Here is a 20,885-nt window from a genome sequence, read left to right on the forward strand (position 1 = left end):
AAAAAAATCTATGATTACTTCACTGTGAACAATCTTTAAATATTCATTTAGAGACCATTCACCATGCTGTAGTTCTTTCATCTTCACTTGGCTTAGATATTTTGTTATTTTGTGGATTATTTCATGTACCTCAGTGGCAGAATAAGACAAAACAACAGCTCAACATTCTTTCCACAGCACTTCTTCATAATCAGCATTTTATTCAGATGACGGTCTGTTGTTAATGCTCAGCTTTCAAGATGCAGAAAGGACAATTTTCAACCAAGTTTAGGTGAAGAGATTATACGATATGCACATCTATTCACATGATGGGAGCTCTCTGTGTTAAGATCTTCAGCTACGTCCCTAATCAACTCCTCTTCCAGAACTCTGTGCAGGACTTCATCCCACTGCCTTTGACCATTCTTCCCTCCACATTCATATCTGAAACTCACCTAAACCAGTTACCATCCCCATCTCAATAAGCATGTCCAAACTATCCTAACATATCAGTTTGCATTACTAACATATCAGTCTACATCACTTCTCCAATATTTCTTATGTAAAATCTCTTGCTATGATGAAATTTTATCTGATGGTCACAAGAGTAATGCAAGGCTCTTTAAAGCAGTGGCTAGTTACAGTGCTATCACTAACCTTCAGATCAGGTGGGAGCAGTTTATCTGTGTCTTCTTTTCCAAATAAACAGCCTGCTGGGAGAGCATCATCAGAGCAGAGTGCCAGAAGGACGGTGGATTCCCAGACCAGTGAAGTGTACAGCTGCGTGAGGCCAGCAAGAACCCGTAGCCCCAAATCCGTGCCCCACTGATTGATCGAAACTTGCCTAATCTCTGTCTGGCCTGTTCGGCAGACATGGACCAGCATCATAATGTAGGCATGTACAGCACTGAGTGTATGAAGGAGTGGGGTGGCCTGGGGGGATGCTGTTGCCTCACCTGGACTGGGAGACATTGCCAGCTCTCTGAGCAGAACTGACCCACCAGGGGCAGGTAGTGGCTGGTGCAATGGTGAAAGGGCCTCCAGCTTCTCATTAAGACATTGCAGGCCTCGCTGTAATACTCCACTTTCATGGGCCAGATTCTGTAACAATTACATATGAACATTCACACCTATATAGTACAGTACACAGAAAAAACAAAAGGAAAATCATTATATACTCATATATAAACATTTCAGAAACATCCGAAAAGGATGTGCTTTTACTTACCAGAATAGATTTACAAACTGATGCTACAGACTGACACGCCTGAGAAACTGGAAAGTCAATGGGAAGATTTGGAAGGCCCAGAATGCCCAAAAGGGGTACAAGGCCTTTCTGTGCAACAAATTCTTTGCAATGGTCATCAGTAGAGTTGTTGCTGAGGATAGCATCTACAAACTTCATTACGTTAAGAACATAATCCACCAATGGTACAGGTCTCTTCTCTCCCTGGGCAGAATCAGAAAGAGGGAGATCTTCTCTTGCACCACCAGGTACAGGTGGTCCTGCAACACCAGACTCCCTCTCTTCCTCCTCCTCTTCTTCCTCATCACTTGAGTTGTCATTTGTTGTCCTACAAAAGTAAACATTCGAAAACAGTTTGTGGATTAGCTCGCTCTCTCTCTCTCTAACACACACACACACACACACACACACTCAACATACTACAGAGAGCTACCATTGTACAGTATGTGACAGCTCTAAGAAATGCACGAGAAAATGCAGCCCCATTCTCAAATATCAGGATATCATTTTGCACTGGAATGCCAAGGTGATTATCAGATAGTGGGCCAGAAAAATAGAATTAAAGACAAGTAGTGAGACAGATCTACATTCATTCAACCACTCGACTCCCATACACACAATCTTTCTCGTTAAATGTCCAATCAAAATCCTACGTTACTCCTTCAAACATCTTCTACCAGTCTCGGCCGAAAGGTTAGATGAGCGAGGGAGAGCCTTCCTCTTTCTTATCCTCTTTAATTCTAATAGTTTAGTCAAAGAAGCTGCCAAGCATGGGCTAGCTGGCTTACTGCAAACATTCTCTTACTACTGTTAATGCAAATGTTTTCACTGAGCAAGAACAAAACTTTTCAAACTAGAGGCATTTGGTTCATCCCACATTAACCCTTTCAGTATATGATGCTTCCTGAACTGAAGAAAACCATCGGGTGAGCAGGAATAAATTAACCTAAAAAATACAGTACTGAGATGAAGCAATTATGATAAGCAGATTATCATTATGCCCCTACTTGGACTTCACCCACTCCTCCCTCTTTAAGTACACATACACATCTTAAGTACACATACACAACACATTGGGTTGCATTCACCTCTGCCAATCATGATAGCTTTGCTAGGGCAGCAGTGAGGCAGAGGGTGAATGGCATCGATCACTCTGATCGCTTTGTCTGCTGGAAATACAACAAAAATGGAGGATGTACCTATGAATTCCCATTAGGCACTGCTAATTTTAAATATTGTGTTAATTATGCTACTCAGTAAATTTTCTCCCATTCTCATACCATAGTACTGTAATTGGCTGAGCCCTGTGTGGCTTAAACATTGCTAAACTACTTCAGTCATGGCTGAAAAATAGTGAAGCTGTAATTTCAGGCAATACTGTTTAACATTACAACTGTTCTTCCTATTTTTTGTTACAGGTAATATAAGACTATTCCCTTCCATGATACTTTTGTCTTTAATGAAACAAAATATCAGTAAGAGAAGCCAGCCTAACAAGGGTGGCTGAATTTCCATATGCGAGAGACATCTGTTATATGATTCAGCAGCCATGCTAGCCAACATCTCCAATATAATCCCCTTGCTAGTTAGTGAGTGGATGACAAGTGAAGTGATCATGACAGCCTTTCAGAACGCTAGCAGGAAGTTCACCAATGATCATGTTAGCTTGCTAGAGTAAAATGTATGCTAAACTGCTAAGCCCCTAGACCATCACATTGCCAGTTGTAAACAAACTGCGAGTGTTCTGTGTTCTTGAACTTGGGTGTTTCTAAAATTTGCTGCGTATATAATAATAATAATAATAATAATAATAATCTGGCCTTTTGTTTCTCAAAAGCGCCAGTTCTTCCTTTGGGGAATTCACTAGCGCTCGACACACATACATTATTTTTACAATTACAAGAATTGTGACATTTCTTGTATATAATACAAGCTACATCATATATACATGAAAGTGGCAATAATTAAACCCTATAATCATCCGTCATAGTACCTCTCTCCAGGTCATAGCATTTTGAAAAAAGAAAGGCTTTCAGCTGTCTCTTAAAGGATTCAACAGTAGAAAGTTATCTTATGGACAATGGCAATCTGTTATATAATCTAGGGGCTCTATATGCAAAAGAACGATCAGAGAAAGATCACTGGTGAATGGCTCCTGGCTCATCAAGACGCAAGGAATCATCTTCACTGTGTAACATCACACCCGGGCGTGTCGATGGGAGTTTTAACAATTCAGCAAGATACTTCAGTTCACCAAACTTAAGAACCTTGAATGTAATAAGTTACAGTTTAAATTCAATTCTAGCCTTTACTGGTAACCAATGCAACTCAATCAGAAACGGGGTAGTTGAGGTTCTCCGGGGGAAACCAATGATAAGCCATGCCGCCCTGTTCAACACAGACTGAACTTTTGTTAGTACATTATTTGGGAGACCAACCCACAGTGAATTACAATAATCAACACGAGACAAGACCACTGCATGGACCAATGTTAAGAGGCACCGTCTATTCAGTAATCTTCTCACAGAGTACAGATTTCTGATATGCAAGTTACACCCTCTTACAACCTGATTAATATGTTCTTTGTAATTTAACTTAGAATTAAAATAAACACCCAGATTTCGAACAGAACTGACTGGATGCAGCTGTGACACGCCAATGTTCAAAGCCAGGGCACTGTCAGTGTCATCACCCCTTCTGTTTCCTCTGATGATGATGATCTCAGTTTTACCATCATTCAGCTTAAGTTTCCTCTTTGCCATCCAAATCTTAATATCAGACATTAGAGATTCAAACGTTGTCTTAGTATCGTTGATATCTGACATCTTAACATAGAGCTGGGTGTCATCAGCATAAAAATGATAGGACACATCATGAGCATCAAGTAGAGACGATAAACTACTTGTGTAGATAGTAAATAGAATTGGACCCAAAACTGATCCTTGAGGGACTCCAAATAGAAGAGGAGCAGAATCAGAGCTAGCGTAATCAACAACCACTCTCTGAGATCTGTCCGACAGATACGACTTAAGGAGCAAAAGGGCACTATCACGAACGCCATAAAAATACAGATCATCCAACAACAGTTTATGATCTACTGTATCAAAAGCTGCAGACAGATCCAAAAGAACTAGGAGAAAGGACTTCCCACTACAAGTGTTTGCCACCAAGTCACTCTGAATCCACACACAAGTGAATGTAATTTTTTACAATAAATCAAGTCTTTATACTCTAGAAAATACCTGTGATGCCATGCAGTGAGATGACCATCAGTATATGAGTTTCTTCTAAATGGAGCCATGCTAACCTGTCTCGTCTGGCCTCCACGATGCATGGAGATATTTCAAGTTAATTATGAAACACAAAAAAAGTGTGTTTTATACGCCACAATATATGATATCTACTTTTGTAATGTGGGGCCTTGAGTGCTGTGCTGTTTTGTATTTTTAATAGGGGTGAGTAGTCTGGCATGCAAAACATGGGTCTGAGAAAAAATCACAGAGGGCCAAATACAGAAGTTGAAGTGATACCAAGGCAGAAAGAAGAAAGCCATCAGAAGTAAACAAACTCGGTCAGAATGAAGATTCCCAGTCACGGACTTTTCCCATACATCTCATATTTACTTTTATACATACTGTAGACTATAGCACTGCAATAAGTACACTACCACTAGTATCCAGGGCCACACAAACATTTATTCATTTGAAGCAACCTCTTAAACTCACCCCATTAATGTAAACGTGATTGCAGTGTCTTGCAGTAGTGCCATATGCACACAGTAAGTCTATTTTGTTCAATACAGGTAAGCCCTTAATTCACGCGAACTTTTTTCACGCGATTTCAGTTATCCACGAATTTTTCGTACAATAATTAAAATAAAATTATAGCATTCAAATAAATAATTTTAATATACAAGAGAAATAAATAAAATATAAAAATGCCTACCTGCTGCCTGTGTGCATACATATATGTATGTGTGTGTGTGTGTGTGTGTGTGTGTGTGTGTGTGTGTGTGTGTGTGTGGAAGGTCGGTCCACACAATCAGTTTGAATCCGACGGTCGAACCATGCATGACTCGCGAATCGTTATTTGTGGTTTATTCTTCTGCCTTCCAGTGATTGCTTGCCTTGTCTGCCAACCTGGGGCCTAAGCATAGTGCTAGTGATGCACGTGGTAACACACCAAAACGGACTCATAAAGTGATGTTGCTGGTAGAGAAAGTTAAAGTGTTGGACAAACTTAAGGGAGGAATGTTGGCGGCAATTCCCCGTCAGGACGATTCCCCGTCATTTATTTACATACCAGTTTATTTAGTAAGTACAGTACACTAGTTTTTCACTTATATGAGATATAAAATCTACCTGAAAATTAGTTATTAAAGTATTAATTAATCACTAATAAGTATAATTATAGAATGACGGAATCGTCCATGTTTTGATGGTGAACTGACTTCGTGGTGAACTGTCTCTGAATCGTGTGTTTGGGGTGAGTCAACTGTTTTTACAATAAAGAAGACAGAACATAGCATACGGGAGTCAGTGAGGGCTAGTGCACCAGACTGTGCTAGTGTCTTCACCTACACCTGTGAACTGGCTTGGAACCGTATGTTTGGGGTGAATGAGTCAACTGTTTGGACAATAAAGAAGGCAGAATGTAGCATATGGGAGGCAGTGAGGGTTTGTGCACCAGACTGCTGACGTGTCTCCACCTACGCTTGTGCTTGTCCGGTTTTAGTGTTAAATTTCTTACATTTTTGTTGTTTTTCATACTTTATGCTAGTTTATAAGGTGTATGTAATGCATAAACAGTATTATTCAGATGTAATATACTTAGTAGACATGCATAATTATGTGCCCACAAGGGCAGAATGTATACGCGAATTTACCACATACACGAAGGGTCTAGGAACGTAACCCTCGCGTGAATTAAGGGCTTACTTATTATTTTATTCATAAAAACACAGAAAAATTAACTAAAGCAATAAACCTTGAGCATTACTAGTGAACTGATGATATGGAAAAGAAGTGTTGTACAGCAGAATTATCACAACTCCCTTGCTCACGGTTGTGTAAACGATCATGGCTCACCCATCTATTTCTCACTTGCCCACCATCACTCTACCTTTCACTCGCCACTCAGCTATATTGCAGATAATATTATAAATAACTACAAATTGCAAACACACTCATTTTGTCAAATAAAAGAGATGCTACATTTCTATCTGCTAGATTTTATCTTTTCTGCCAATGCAAATGCATTCTAAGATGACATCATCTTAAAACGCATTTCCATTGGCAGAAAAGATAAAACACAGCTGAAGGAAATGAAGCATCTATTTTGTCTGAAAAACTGCTGTGCTTGCAATTTGTGGTTATTTAGGTAAATGAACTTGAAGCAGTCGATGGACCTTACCAATTCATATTCCTCCAATTTGTTTTCTGTATTTTCTGACTATTTTCTGGGTGGTAAATTACCTATTCCTGCTACAAAATTTTCCACTGATCACATTCCTTAAGGTGTACCTACGATTGTCTGCCTTATGCAAAGTACTCAAAGATGGTTTTTGTTTCTCAACTTCCCAACTGGATGCTAGGTTAGGCTAGGTTAGGTTGGTTTAAATTATTGACTACAGTTAACCCATCACGTCCCAGTGTCGCGTATATATGACGACCCGGGACGTCTGGGTGGCATGTATATATGATCTAGTGTTTTGGGGCATTGTCTGAATATTCCGTGGGTTATTTCCACCACATGCAGCCATTGGCAATCCTCCTGCATGCATCCAAGTCATGCTAGAGTTACCTGCATACCTCTATAATGAATAGACCCACGCAAAAATATTCCCTGTGTCTCGATCCTCGGCTGAGTGCCAGCAGCCGCCGACTTCAACACCAATGAAGTCTTAAGGCCAGAACAGAAAAGGCCTTAGAAATAGTGTGATAGGGAGAGAACTCAAGGTGGCATTATCGCCAATTGTGAGTGGAGAAAGTGACTCTGCCTCCGAGGAAAGCGACCGCCATGATGAGTGTCAATATTTAGGCATCGGATGAGAAGGGTGGATCATGTGAGTCCTCCACTGTGTGCCCATCGTTTCCCCCTGTATGGTCATCTGCTATTTCTGATGATGGAAATGGTTCAGAGGGTACTGACGATCTTGGAGAGTGGGATATTGGCACGGATGAGGAGATAGAAGAGGAGTTAGGGAGTGGAGAAAGGGAGGAGGTGGAGAAGGGAGAGAGAAGGAAGCACAGTAGGGCAAGCCTCACACCAGCGGTGTATACTGTATTTACTTGAATAATGGAAGCAGAAAGTTTGTTTCATGATGAAATCAGTGCCTTATTTTTTATCGAAAGTTTTTTTGTGTATATATTTTATGATGAAAATGTACAAATCAACTGAAAAAAATTATGTTACAGTGGAAAATATAGCAGAGTGGAGAAAGGGAGGAGGGGGACGAGGGAGGGAGGAGGAAGCGCGGCAGGGAAAGCCTTGCATCTGTGTTGTGTATAGTTATTTGAATAATGGATGCAGAAAGTCTGTTTCATGATGAAATCAGTGCCTTATTTTTTACTGAAAATTTTCATTTGTGTATGTACTTGTTATGATGAAAAAGTACAAATCACAGGAAAAAAAAATCTGTTATAGTAGAAAATATAGTGGATTATGGATAGTATGTGGATAACTTCTTTCTTCACAATATTATTTGAGGCGCTTGGAAGGAAAACCAGGTAAGCGCCACCCCGGACAGAAACGGAGTTACATATACCACTTTATTCCCCAAATCCTCTTCTACCACTACAACAAGGGTTTAAGTGAAAAAGATGTCCCTAAGATGGTTGAAAATTACGATTTCTTAAAGGGCTGTGAACGACCGTACTGCTATTGATTGCCAACCACTCCATGACATTACCATTAGGTCCATTTTGGCTTAGTATTTTCTTCTCCCAAGTACTGCACCCTTGGAAACCAACATCATATTCAGTTTTCCTACTTGAGTTAAGTGATTTTACCATAGTATTCATGTCAAAACATGCACTTATTGTAAGCCGCATGTATGTGAGACTAAGAGTGAGAGGGAAAACCAGGCGAGCGCCACACAGCAGGAGGTGGCTGCAAGATGCGCCAATCACGTGGCTCGACGCATACCACCAAGCTTTTTTTTATGACACCACCATAAAGGCACATGTCCTTACTTACCTAGACATATTTTCAGTCTCAATATCTTATAGCTGACCTACAATAACACATATTATGGGTAGAAGTACTGCTACTTTGTCGTCGATTGTTGTCTAACAAGAGGAGAATGAAGATGTTCTTGAATTTTTTCATTTAAAATACCACTAATTATCAGCATCTGAGTATCATTACGGAAAAGTAGATGAATTAGGCTACATGGATACAAAAAAACAAGAGCAGAATATCTTCACTGGTTGAAAAGTTATGTCGTATTTAAAGTACACAAACTTTAACAGCGTTTTTTTTCTGTTTTCTTTTTTTGGCACTTACCTGGTTTTCCCTCTAAAGGCCTCATTTAGGTTTGATGAAGTACAGTAATTCCTCCACTATCCGATGTAATAGAGCCAAAGGCATGTCCGGAAAGTGGTCCCATCTGGAAAGTGGGCCTCTGACTGCTGGACTGGTACTTATGACCCTAACCCAGCCCAACTTTGAAAGCCACCTAAATAACTCCCTACTGGACATTCCATAGCACTTATTTAAACCTATTTAAGACCCTATTCACACCAATAATGGACATAAAGCATGAAATAAATGAAAAGAAACCGGAGAATGAGGAATTAGAAGTATGGAAAATACTTAGGCCTAGCAGTGTACAGGGTACTGTACTTACAGCACGTCTGTGGCCGCCTCCACTAACCCTTTTAAGGCTCTAGTAGCTGTGAAAATGCTCTTCAAGCACATACTGTAATCCAGTGTTGTGCTACACTTAATTCTTTGCACTGTGAGTCATAATTGTTTAACACTGCACATTCTTGTTAATTGAACCACACCAGTTTCAACCGCCACTTTGCACTCCACACTCACTCCACATTTAATCCTTTGCACTCTAAATTCTAATTTCTTAACACTGCACAACACTGTAAATTCCCATGTGGTCTAGTGGCAAGGTATTGAAGTTTATTCACTGTTTATTCACAAAAAACGAGCACGTGCGGCATCCATTACGATGGACGTCGTCCCTGAACGATGGTTAGGCAGTAACTGGGGACAGGGTTGCCAGATCTGAACTCGGCCACATTACCAAACTCCTCAATTTTAATTACCAAATTTAACTTTTCATTACACAATTCTTAAAGGAAGCATTTATTCTTCATTAATTAAATGTACAAATGGAAATAATCATTCTCCTTATAATCAACAGCATGTCTATTTTTGCGTCATGTGTGCTAGCAGATTAATCAAAGAAAGCAGACAGTCCACCGTCCCCATTCTCTATATCGTCATACATGTGAAAAATCTGTTTGGTAATGGATCATACTGATTCACCACCAAATAAACTTTTCAGTACCAAATTGGCCCAAATTTGGTAATGCAAAATACCAAATGGCAACTATGACTGGGGAGGGGGGAGGAAGGAAGGGGAGAAAGGGGAGTGGTGTAAACAGTTGTTTGGCGCTGTGCGGCAATTTCAAATTATGGGTGGGAAAAATTGAATTTTGTTTTTTTTTCTTTTTCATTTTTTGGGTTCTGAAAGTCCAGGCCCACAATGTCTGGTAAGTGGGGAGTCCAGAAAGTGGGCATCCGGAAAGTACAGGGATTACTGTAGTAGCAGTAGTCAAGGTAGTGGTGGTAGTAGTAGCAGTAGTAGTAGAGGTAGTAGTATTAGTAGTAGAGGTGGTAGCAGTATTAGTAGTAGAGGTGGTAGTAGCAGTAGTAGTAGTAGCAGTGGTGGTGATGGTGGTAGCAGTAGTAATAGTAGTAGTATAGTCTCACCAATCTAAAACCAAGGTTTGGGTGGAGTCCAGCCAGGGATTTCCTGGCGTACATCGTTACCTTGTTTCCTATACTCTGATTGGCTAGTGGCTGACCTGACACCGTTAGAGCTCGCCGCTCACATCTCACCACCTGGCCTGACATGACTTCACCCACTTCTGTGTGTGTGTGTGTGTGTGTGTGTGTGTAAAGAAAAACTAATTTAAGTTATAAATATAACTAAAATAATGAATTTAAAAATCGCATTCTCTCTCTCTCATATATTATTTATGATTCCTAGTATGGGCCTGGATGTTGCCGCTCGTGAGTGATTTAACTTACTGTATTTATTTCTATTAAGAAAATAGCGTATGTTCTACTGATTCCTTCAAATTATATTATAAACGTAATTATTACATTACTTACCCAACTTAGAACTATAGTGAAAGTCGGTAAAAGTAACTACATTTTTTTCAGCAACACTGTAAAATATGTATGCCACGTTTCTTTATTGATGTACAAGAGCCATATGCATTACACGTTTACCTTCCTTTGATGTGCTAGAATACTTATGTTTATATTGTATTAGTATGTGTGTACCTATCTGTGATGCCTATTACATATATAACAGAATCTACTCATCGCTCGTTTAGGAAGTATGGCATGGCTGCACCCAGGGCCAGACCCCACCCAAACCTTGGTTTTAGATTGGTGAGACTATAGTATCTGTAATATATGTACTAATATAACAGTAGTGGTAGTATCTGTAATATATGTACTAATACCTAAACTTTTAATGCCACACTGGTGTTAGAAACGAGCAACAAGGCAAGGCAAACATACATCTTCGTGTGTGTGTGTGTGTGTGTGTGTGTGTGTGTGTGTGTGTTCGTTCTTACCTAATTGTATCTTTACAGGAATGAGTCAAGCTCGTACTGTCCCGTGTCTTAAACCATATTAATCGTACATATCCTTAAATTTGTGAATCGTTTTGGCACACACTATTTCACTCGGTAGTGCATACCACTGATCAATAGCTCATTTTGGGAAACTAAATTTCCTTACATCTTTATCACCTCTCTTTTTATGCAGTGTGTGTGAGTGTGGATGGGGTATATGAGCAGGAGTAGGTGAGAATGAGAGAGCAAAAGAAGGAGTATGTATAGTTGTGAGTAAAAGATGGAAGAAGAGCATAAGAGAGTATGGATCAGTTGGGTCAAGGATTGTGTGGGTAAGACTTAAAGTTGGAATACAAATGTGGGCGATTGTGTGTGTGCATGCGCCAACGCAAGATCGTGCTAGCAGAGTGAGAGAAGAGTTCTGGACAAATGTGGAAGTGTGCATGGAAAAGATTAGAAGGAATGAGAGAGTGTTTTTGATTGGTGATATGAATGGTAAAGTAGGGAATGTGAAGGTGGATGGAACAGTTGGTGAGAGCGGTGTGCCTGCTCAGATAAATGAGAATGGCAGTGCGTTAGTGGACATTTGTGCTGGGAGGGGGTTGGTGATAGCCAATACCCTCTTCAGGCACAAAATGATTCATAGGTATACATGGTGAGTCATGAGATGGGTGGCTGGTGAACTGAATGAAAGGAAGGCAATGTTCATTATGTGTGTGTGGATGAAAGGATACGAAAATGTGTAATGGATGCAAGAGCTTATAGAGGTTGGGGGAGTGGACCTTCTGACCACTACTTGGTGGTGGCCAGAATCAAGGTCCATTTAGGATGGAGAAACAGAAGACGCGAAGGACAGGAGGAGGGAGTATTTGTAAGGAGAGTGGAAAGGTTACAAGAGGATGAGAAATAGGCAGAGTATAAGAGAGAAGTGGAGGAACAACTGGGCAAATATGAATTGGGGCACATGGGGGAGGTGGATGGTGTGTGCAGGATATTTACAGAAGAAATACGTGCAGCATGTGATGTCGTGTGTAGGATGAAGAGAAGACGGAGGGGTGTGCAAGGAACAGTGTGGTGGAATGAAGAGGCGAGACAGGTTGTGGCACAAAAGAAGAAAGCATACAACGTATGGATGAGAAATAGGTGCGTGGAAGAAGTTGAGAATGGAAGAGAGAGTTACATGCAGAAAGAAAGAGAGAGGTGAAAAGATTAGTAAGAGAGAGTAAGAAGAGAGTGGATGAGGAATTTGGAAGGAACTTGAGTGTAAAGTGGAGGGACCGTAAGAAAATGTTCTGGAAAGAGGTGAAAAGAGTAAGACAGGGTGGAAGTGAAGTTAGCAGGGGAGTGAAAGATAAAAATGGTAGATTACTAGTGGAGAAGGGAGAAAAAGTGAGCAGATGGAGAGAACACTTTAAGGAATTGTTGAACATACAGGCTAGAAGTAATGCACGTATAAGTGGCTGGGGAATGGCTGGGAGAAGGAGGGAGGTGAGAAGACAGGAAGAAATCAGTAGGATAGAAGTTGTGGAAGCAATGAAGAAAGTCAAACTTCGGAAAGCCCCAGGAATTGATGGAGTGTGTGGTGAAATGCTGAAGTATGGGAGAGAGATAGTAGTAGAATGGATGTGGAAGATGTGCAGATTGGCCTGGGAGGAAGGTAGAGTCTCGGAGGATTGGAAGTCAGGTATAATTATTCCCTTGTGCAAAGGAAAAGGGGAAAAAGAAGTGTGTGGCAATCATAGGGGCATCTGTCTTCTTAGTATAATAGGAAAAGTGTATGGTAGGATACTTACTGACAGAGTTAGAGAAAGAACAGAGGAATTAGTTGGAGAAGAACAGGGCGGCTTTAGGAAGGGAAGAGGTTGTGTAGATCAGATATTCATTCTTAGATCTTTAGTGGAAAAGTTTCTAGAACAGGGAAAGAAGTTGTATCCGGCTTTCATGGATTTGGAGAAAGCATGACAGGGTGGATAGACAAGGATTGTGGAAAGTATTAAGAATATATGGAGTAGATGGGAAGTTGTTGAATGCCGTGAACAGTATGTATGACGGTGCTAAGGCTGCAGTGCGTGTGGATGGTGAACTGAGTGAATTTTTCTCTTTGAAGGTTGGGTTGAAACAGGGATGTGTCATGTCTCCATGGTTATTCAATCTGTATATGGATGGGGTAAAAAAAAAAGAGGTATAAGGCAGGGTAGTGGATGTTGGAGTGGCCCTGGTGAGGGAGGATAGTGTTTGGAAACTCCCTGTACTGTTGTTTGCAGATGATACTGTGTTGTTGAATGAAGATGAAGGAGAGCTGCAAGGCTTGGTGGATGAGTTTGGGAGAGTGTGTAAGAAACGGAATCTAAAAGTGAATGTAGGGAAGAGTAAAGTGATGGTCTTTGAGAGAGGTGAAGTCAGTGAATGTACAGCGAGGTTGGATGGTGAGGAATTGGAAAATGTGAGTACGTTTAAGTACTTGGGTAGTGTGATGAGTAAGGATGGAGGTTTGGAGGGTGAAGTGCTTGAAAGGGTACAGCAGGGAAGAAAGGTTGCTGGTTCTTTGAAAGCAGTGATAAGAAGCAGAGAAGTGAGCATGGAAGTGAAAAAGTTACTACATGACAGTATTGTGATACCAACTCTAACGAATGGAATTGAAGCTTGGACGTTGTTGGAGGGACACAAGTCAAGAGTGAAAGCAGTGGAAATGGGTTATTTAAGAGGAGCCTGTGGAGTCACATGGAGAGACAGGCTGACAAATGAAGATATAAAGGAGCATTGTGGTGTGGATGTGGATGTGATACGAAGCGTTAGGAGGAATACACTGAGGTGGTTTGGCCATATGGAGAGGATGGAGGGTGAAAGACTGACGAAGAGAGTGTATGTGTGTGAGATGAAGGGGGGAAGAGGGAGGGGGAGGCCGAGGATGAGATGGAGGGATGGGGTGGAGATGTATATGAGAGAGGAGGTTGTGGGTTGGAAGCGGGGCAGTGAAATGGCGGGGGACAGGGCAACGTGGAGGCGATTTGTTTGTGGCCACCCCAAACGGGATTGAGGCGTCTGGCAATAGATAGATAGATAGAAGTGTGTGTGTGTGTGTGTGTGTGTGTGTGTGTGTGTGTGTGTGTAAGGCACTGGTGGAGGTATGGTGGAGCAGTGGTGAGGCGAGAGGGTGCAGGGCTGGTGGGCTAAGCCAGCCTTGCCTCAAGGTTGTTACTACAGTAACTGCACTTACAACCTCACTCACGTCACACTTTTGAAAAAACCTATATGGAAATGGTGCTTGTGGTGGACAGCAGTTTCCTGGAAGTGTTATTGTGGTGGACTAATATAAGCCTTGACTTGTGCCATCGCATCTCAGCCACGCGTAAGGACACGGGGGGAGGGGGGGGGGGGTTGCTCGCTTTCCCCACTCACTCTCTCTAACTACATGCACTTCACAGACAATCTGAGACTAGCAGCTTGAAGTCGAAGCATTGGTGAGTGGGTTGGTGGAGGGTTAGTGCCCCTCCCTGTAAAACAAAACTCAGTCAAATGGCCACCCCTTATGGGATTATGGCGTCTGGCAGTAGATAGATAGGTAGATAGATAGTTTTTTATTTTTGGTTAAGTATTAGCTGGGAAAAAAAAAAAAAACTCAGAAATGCCCTGCTAGGAAAAGGATCAGCAGAAATATATGCTGGACGCGATGGGATACGCTAGGTTACATTAGGTTTAGTTAAACACTTGGATTAGGACAGTTTCTTCCTCTATTACACTGAGAGCCAAACAAGTTGAAAATAGCTAAACAATGAGGAAACAGATTTGCAAGAAACGTTTATTTACCACTCCATAATTAATTTAAAAAAATATAAGAGACAATCTGGAAGTACTAAGGTGTTTCTACTGCTTCAAATAAAGTATATGTTTCATTTACTGTTATTTATTATATTATCTGCAAAACAGCTAAGTGGCGAGTGCGGGTGGGGCAACGGTGGTCTATCTATCTATCTATCTACCTATAGCCCGATGCCCTAATCCCGCAAAGGGTGGCCGCAGACAAAACGCCAACAAGTCGCTCTGTCACCCACCATTTGACTACCCTCCCCCCAACTCACCCCCCCCTCTCACTCATATACCTCTCAACTCCATCCCTCCACCTCATCCTCGGTCTATCCCTCCCTCTCCCTCCCTCCACCTCACCTACATACACCCTCATAGTCAGTCGTTCATTCTCCATTCTCTCCACGTGTTCAAACCACCTCAGTGTATTTCTTCCAATCTTCTCAACCACATCCACATCCACCCCACAACATTCCTTCACTTCTTCATTCGTCAACCTGTCCCTCCACGTCACTCCACATGCTCCTCTCAAGTAACTCATTTCCACTGCTCTCACTCTTGACTTGTTCCCCTCTTGCAAGGTCCATGCCTCGCTTCCATACGTCAGGGTCGGGATCACAATACTATCATGCAGTGACTTCTTAACTTCCATACTCACCTCCCTATTTCTCATCACTGCTTTCAGTGAACCAACAACCTTCCTTCCCTGCTGTACCCTTTCACGCACTTCATCCCCCAAAGTTCTATCCTTACTCATCACACTACCCAAGTACTTGAATGCACTCACATTTTCCATATCCTCACCATCCAACCTCACTGTACATTCTGTGACTTCATTCCTCTCAAACACCATAACTTTACTTTTGTTTACATTAACTTTCAGATTCCTCCTCCTACACACTGTCCCAAACTCATCCACGCAAACCTTGCAACTCCCATTCATCTTCACTCAACAATACTGTATCATCAGCAAACAGCAACACCGGAATCTTTCAAATCTCACCCTCATTCATTACAGCCACCCCCACATCCACTGTCCTACCTTACACCTCCTTTACAACCCCATCCATGTATATATTAAGCAGCCATGGAGACATCACACAACCCTGTTTCAGTCCTACATTGAGATCAAAGAACTCACTCAGCTCACCATCCACTCTCGCTGTAGCCCTAGCTCCTTCGTACATACTCTTCACAGCACTCAACAATTTCACCTCCACTCCATATATTCTTAATACCTTCCACATACCTTGCCTATCTATTCTGTCATAAGCTTTCTCCAAGTCCATCAAGGCTGCATTCACTTTCTTTCCCTTCTCTAGATACTTCTCCAATAAACATCTTAGAACAAATATCTGATCTACACACCCTTTTCCCTTCCTAAATCCCCCTTGTTCTTCTCCAACTAGCTCCTATGTCATATGCCTAACCCTATCAATGAGTATTCTACCATATATTTTACCAGTCACACTAAGAAGGCAAATACCCCTATGGTTACCACATACTTGTCTATCCCCTTTTCCTTTGTATAAAGGAATAATTATACCTGATTTCCAGTCCTCTGGAACCCTTCCCTCTTCCCAAGCCAATCTACACAACTTCCATATCTACTCCACAACAATCTCATCCCCAAACCTAAGCATTGCACCACAGACTCCGTCAACTCCTAGGGCCTTTCCTAACTTGATCTTCTTCATTGCTTCCACTACTTCCACCCTACTGATCTCTTCCTCCCTCCTCTCATCTCTTCTTCTCCCAGCCATTCCCCAACCACTTACTCACACTGCTCTCACTCTCTACATTCAACAAATCCTCAAAGTGCTCCTTCCAACCCCTCAATTTCTCTCTCTTCTCCACCAACAATCTATTATTCACATCTTTCACTCCCCTACTATTTCCCCTTTCACAATGCCTTACTTTCTTTACCTCCTTCCAAAACAATTTCTTACTGTCCCTCCATTTCACACTCAGATTCCTCCCAAACTCTTCATCCACTTTCATCTTACTCTCCTTCACCAGTCTCTTCACCTCCCTTCTCCTGCTCACATATACATCTCTATTCTCTCTCTCATTTTCTCCCCTACCTCTACTCGCCAACCATTCACTATATGCCTTCTTCTTTTGTTCCACAGCTCGATTCACCTCATCATTCCACCATGCTGTCCCTTGCACACCCTTGCATCTCCTCCTCACTCCACAAACTACCTCACACGCAGCGCCTATCTCTTCCGTGAATATCTTACATTCATCTTCCACCCCTTCCATCTGCTCTAGCTCATATCTTCCCAATCTTTCTTCCACTATGCTCTTATACGCTGCCATTTTCTCACTATCTTGCAAATTCTCCACACTTCTCACAGGAGCTGTTTCCTCCTGTCTTCCCCTTCATCTCCTCAACCATTTTCTTTGCAGCTTTACCTTGGCCATCACTAAGTGATGGTCTGAGACTACATTTCCCCACCCTCTCCACACTCTTGCATCCAACACTTGTCTTCTCATTTGCTCATCCACAAACACAGTGTCTATCATTGCCTTTCATTTAACAAGCTCACCATCCATCCTCCTCATTACTGTCCATGTATACCGGTGGATCATCTTGTGCCGAAAGTAGGTGTGGGCTACTGCCAACCCCTTAGCAGCACAGGTGTCCACCAAAGCACTACCATTCCCACGGTAGGTGAGAAATAAATGTGTGAGCCACAGTCGCTTCCACAACTGTGAGCAAGGGAGTCTATCTATCTATCTATTGCCAGACGCCTCAATCCCGTTTGGGGTGGCCACAAACAAATTGCCTCCAAGTCGCCCTGTCCCCCGCCATTTCACTCCCCTGCTCCCAACTCACACCCCCCTCTCTCATATACCTCTCCACCCCATCTCTCCATCTCATCCTCGGCCTCCCCCTCCCTCTTTCCCCCTCCACCTCACTCACATACACTCTCTTCGTCAGTCTTTCACCCTCCATCCTCTTCACATGGCCAAACCACCTCAGTGTGTTCCTCATAACGCTTCCTATCACATCCACATCAACACCACAACGCTCCTTTATATCCTCATTCGTCAGCCTGTCTCTCCATGTGACTCCACAGGCTCCTCTTAAATAACTCATTTCCACGGCTCTCACTCTTGACTTGTGTCCTTCCAACAACGTCCAAGCTTCACTTCCGTACGTTAGAGTTGGTATCACAATACTGTCATGTAGTAACTTTTTCACTTCCATGCTCACTTCCCTGTTTCTTATCACTGCTTTCAAAGAACCAGCAACCTTTCTTCCCTGCTGTACCCTTTCAAGCACTTCACCCTCCAAACCTCCATCTTTACTCATCACACTACCCAAGTACTTAAACGTACTCACATTTTCCAATTCCTCACCATCCAACCTCGCTGTACATTCACTGACTTCACCTCTCTCAAAGACCATCACTTTACTCTTCCCTACATCCCTACATTCACCTTTAGCAAGGGAGTACAGTAGTCATAATTCTACTGTACAACGCTTCTTTTCTAATCATCAGTTCACCAATTAATTCTCATGATTTGTTTCTTTAGTTTATTTTTCCATGCTTTTAAGAATAAAATAATGAATAATATTAAAAGATGAATTTGCCCAGGTACTGTAGGATACTGGAAGCTTGTGGGTAGTTAGAGTCGGTTCATTATGCAGAAAATGGTACTGGTAGCTGCCACAAATCTTTGGCCAAAAAAGAGTAAACCTTTTCAACTGATTTATTCATCTTGCTTTTCACAAAAATTCCTTCAGCTTCAGTACCTGGGACTTGACATTGTTAAGTCATGGAATTTCCTATGTTAAATTTTGTGTCTTATAATGTTAGTCATTTTCAAGACTGTTGCATTTGTCCAGCTTCTGTTTGAAGGTGATCACAATGTACTTTAGATCAGTTTGCACTTTAAGCGTCACCAGGTGTACAAATGACTATCATGACAGGACAACACAACAGCTAGTGTGCTTGTTTACAGACTGGCTGTGGTAAGCTGACTGGTGATTTATGGAAATATGGAGTGTTACTAAATCAGAGGAGGGGAAAGGGGGAAAGAGGGGAGGAGGGCTGGGAAGGGGATTAACTAGGAAATGACCTTGACCGGAAATCCCTTCACTTCACATCACCCAACTTCACCCAGTCTCGTGTGACACGTGACTATCCAGTGCTGGGCCGGCATTCAAAGTGGCACATGGTTATATCTTATTTATATATTTGCCAATCCATTAATTTTCCTGGTTGTCCAGATACCGGATAACTGTGATAGTACTGTGCCTACAAACCAACATTAACACCTGTAAACACATTTCATGGCACATTAATACATCCAAAAAAGACATTACATGTTTATGCATGAGCAATTCTGGGTACAGTATAGTGACCATGCAAACCCCGGTTTAATGATCCAATTGGTTAAGTAAAAATCCACAGCTAGGCAGGGTATCATATCTCGGGAGCCGATTTAACATGTCAAGTGCTGTATAGGGATGCGTTTTAGAGCATTTGGTTCCCCCCCCCAATCAAGTCCTAAACCCACCCAAATGAGTCCAAAAAAGGTTTAAAGCTAATTTAAATGGCCTAACAGCTGTAAAAGAAGCTAATTTAAATGGCCTAACAGCAGTAAAAGAAGCTAATCTAAATGGCCTAACAGCAGTAAAAGAAGCTAATCTAAATGGCCTAACAGCTGTAAAAGAAGCTAATCTAAATGGCCTAACAGCAGTAAAAGAAGCTAATCTAAATGGTCTAACAGCAGTAAAAGAAGCTAATCTAAATGGCCTAACAGCTGTAAAAGAAGCTAACCTAAGCCTAAAACCTGTGACCGTTTCACTTGTACCCAGTCAAGGTCACTGGAGCATGTGATCTCCGACTCGTATTCAAACTCAGCACAGAAGAAGCAGCAGCAGCACTGTATACAATCCCACTGTAAGATGGTCCCAGGAAAATTAAACAAACATCTGTTGTGCATAATAATAATTTGTGAATGATGCAGAATTGTCCAAGGTGTGAATTGTTGTGACGGAGAATCGCTGATGTTGATGTTTTGAAAGGAATTATCATGACAGGGAATGCAATCGACTATGCAATTGAGATGGCCTTTTCAACGGCCTCTCTTTATGTCGTTTTAGTTACTGTTCTGGTTGCTGAGCTCCTTTATTTTCCAGCATCAATTAGAAATTCCTTTGTATTTTAAAGCAAGAACTGCTCGAACGCAAACACATGATTTATCGATGTCACAGTTTTTATCAATGCATGAAATATTTATTCTTTATGGCTTTCATAATTAATAATATTTATTTAAACTTATTACTGTGCATTCCATGACAGGTTAGATATTCAATGGTCAAACATAAAATACTCTTTGTTGAGTCGCCTAGTTGTCCATGTTGTATTGTACCTCACCTGATGGGCAAGAATCCATAACCCAAATGACAGTGTTCACTCCTTGCGCTGTTATTTGGCAATAGCAATCGTGTGTCAGTGGTCTTTCATGCACAAAATAAAATGAAAAGCATTGATCATGGCAAATGTAATAACTGGGTGGACATCTCGGCTCAGTCAGCTATGTACTGGCCCAAAAAGGGGCTGATGGTTACAATGCTTTCCAAGTCACAAAATTTAGTATTTCACACACATAAAAGTATCACTTCACTTAATACTGAACACTGCACTATTTGTTGAGCACTTGTACTGTTATCTGGTGAAAAAAATGGTGTTTCAGTGGCCTTTCATGCACAAAATAAATCAAAAGGCAACCATCACAGTCAGTGTTAAAAAAAAAAAAAAAAAAAAAAAAAAAAAAAAACACTGGGCGGGCATTTTGGCTCGGTCAGCTGTAAAGAGCCCCAAAAGGAGCTGGTGGTTATGTAAGGGCATGTCCACACATGTCCTCAAACATATGTTGATAACACGGTTGGCAACGTTTGGGTAAGTGTATGCAGCAGTATTTGGACAGATGTTTGCAAACATGTTTCAAACACTGGCAGCAAAGGCAATGGGATATAATAGTCCATACCAGGCAGCTGAGACTTC

The 20,885-nt window shown here is 41.6% G+C and overlaps 1 protein-coding gene across 1 annotated transcript in view; it reads right to left on the bottom strand.

Annotated features, from left to right (window-relative positions):
- Positions 1–20,885, bottom strand: part of HUWE1 (HECT, UBA and WWE domain containing E3 ubiquitin protein ligase 1) — a 1,134,422-nt gene that overhangs the window by 965,063 nt on the left and 148,474 nt on the right. Inside the window, exons 15-16 of the mRNA XM_080273518.1 lie at positions 1,208–1,553; positions 637–1,080 (exon numbers count right to left, since the gene is read on the bottom strand). Coding sequence (XP_080129644.1) covers positions 637–1,080; positions 1,208–1,553 — 790 coding nt within the window. The remainder of the gene's footprint in view (positions 1–636; positions 1,081–1,207; positions 1,554–20,885) is intronic.

The sequence above is a fragment of the Coenobita brevimanus genome, chromosome 55 (assembly GCF_032717465.1).
Source record: "Coenobita brevimanus isolate Jiangsu-jjx chromosome 55, ASM3271746v2, whole genome shotgun sequence".
NCBI lineage: Eukaryota > Metazoa > Arthropoda > Malacostraca > Decapoda > Coenobitidae > Coenobita > Coenobita brevimanus.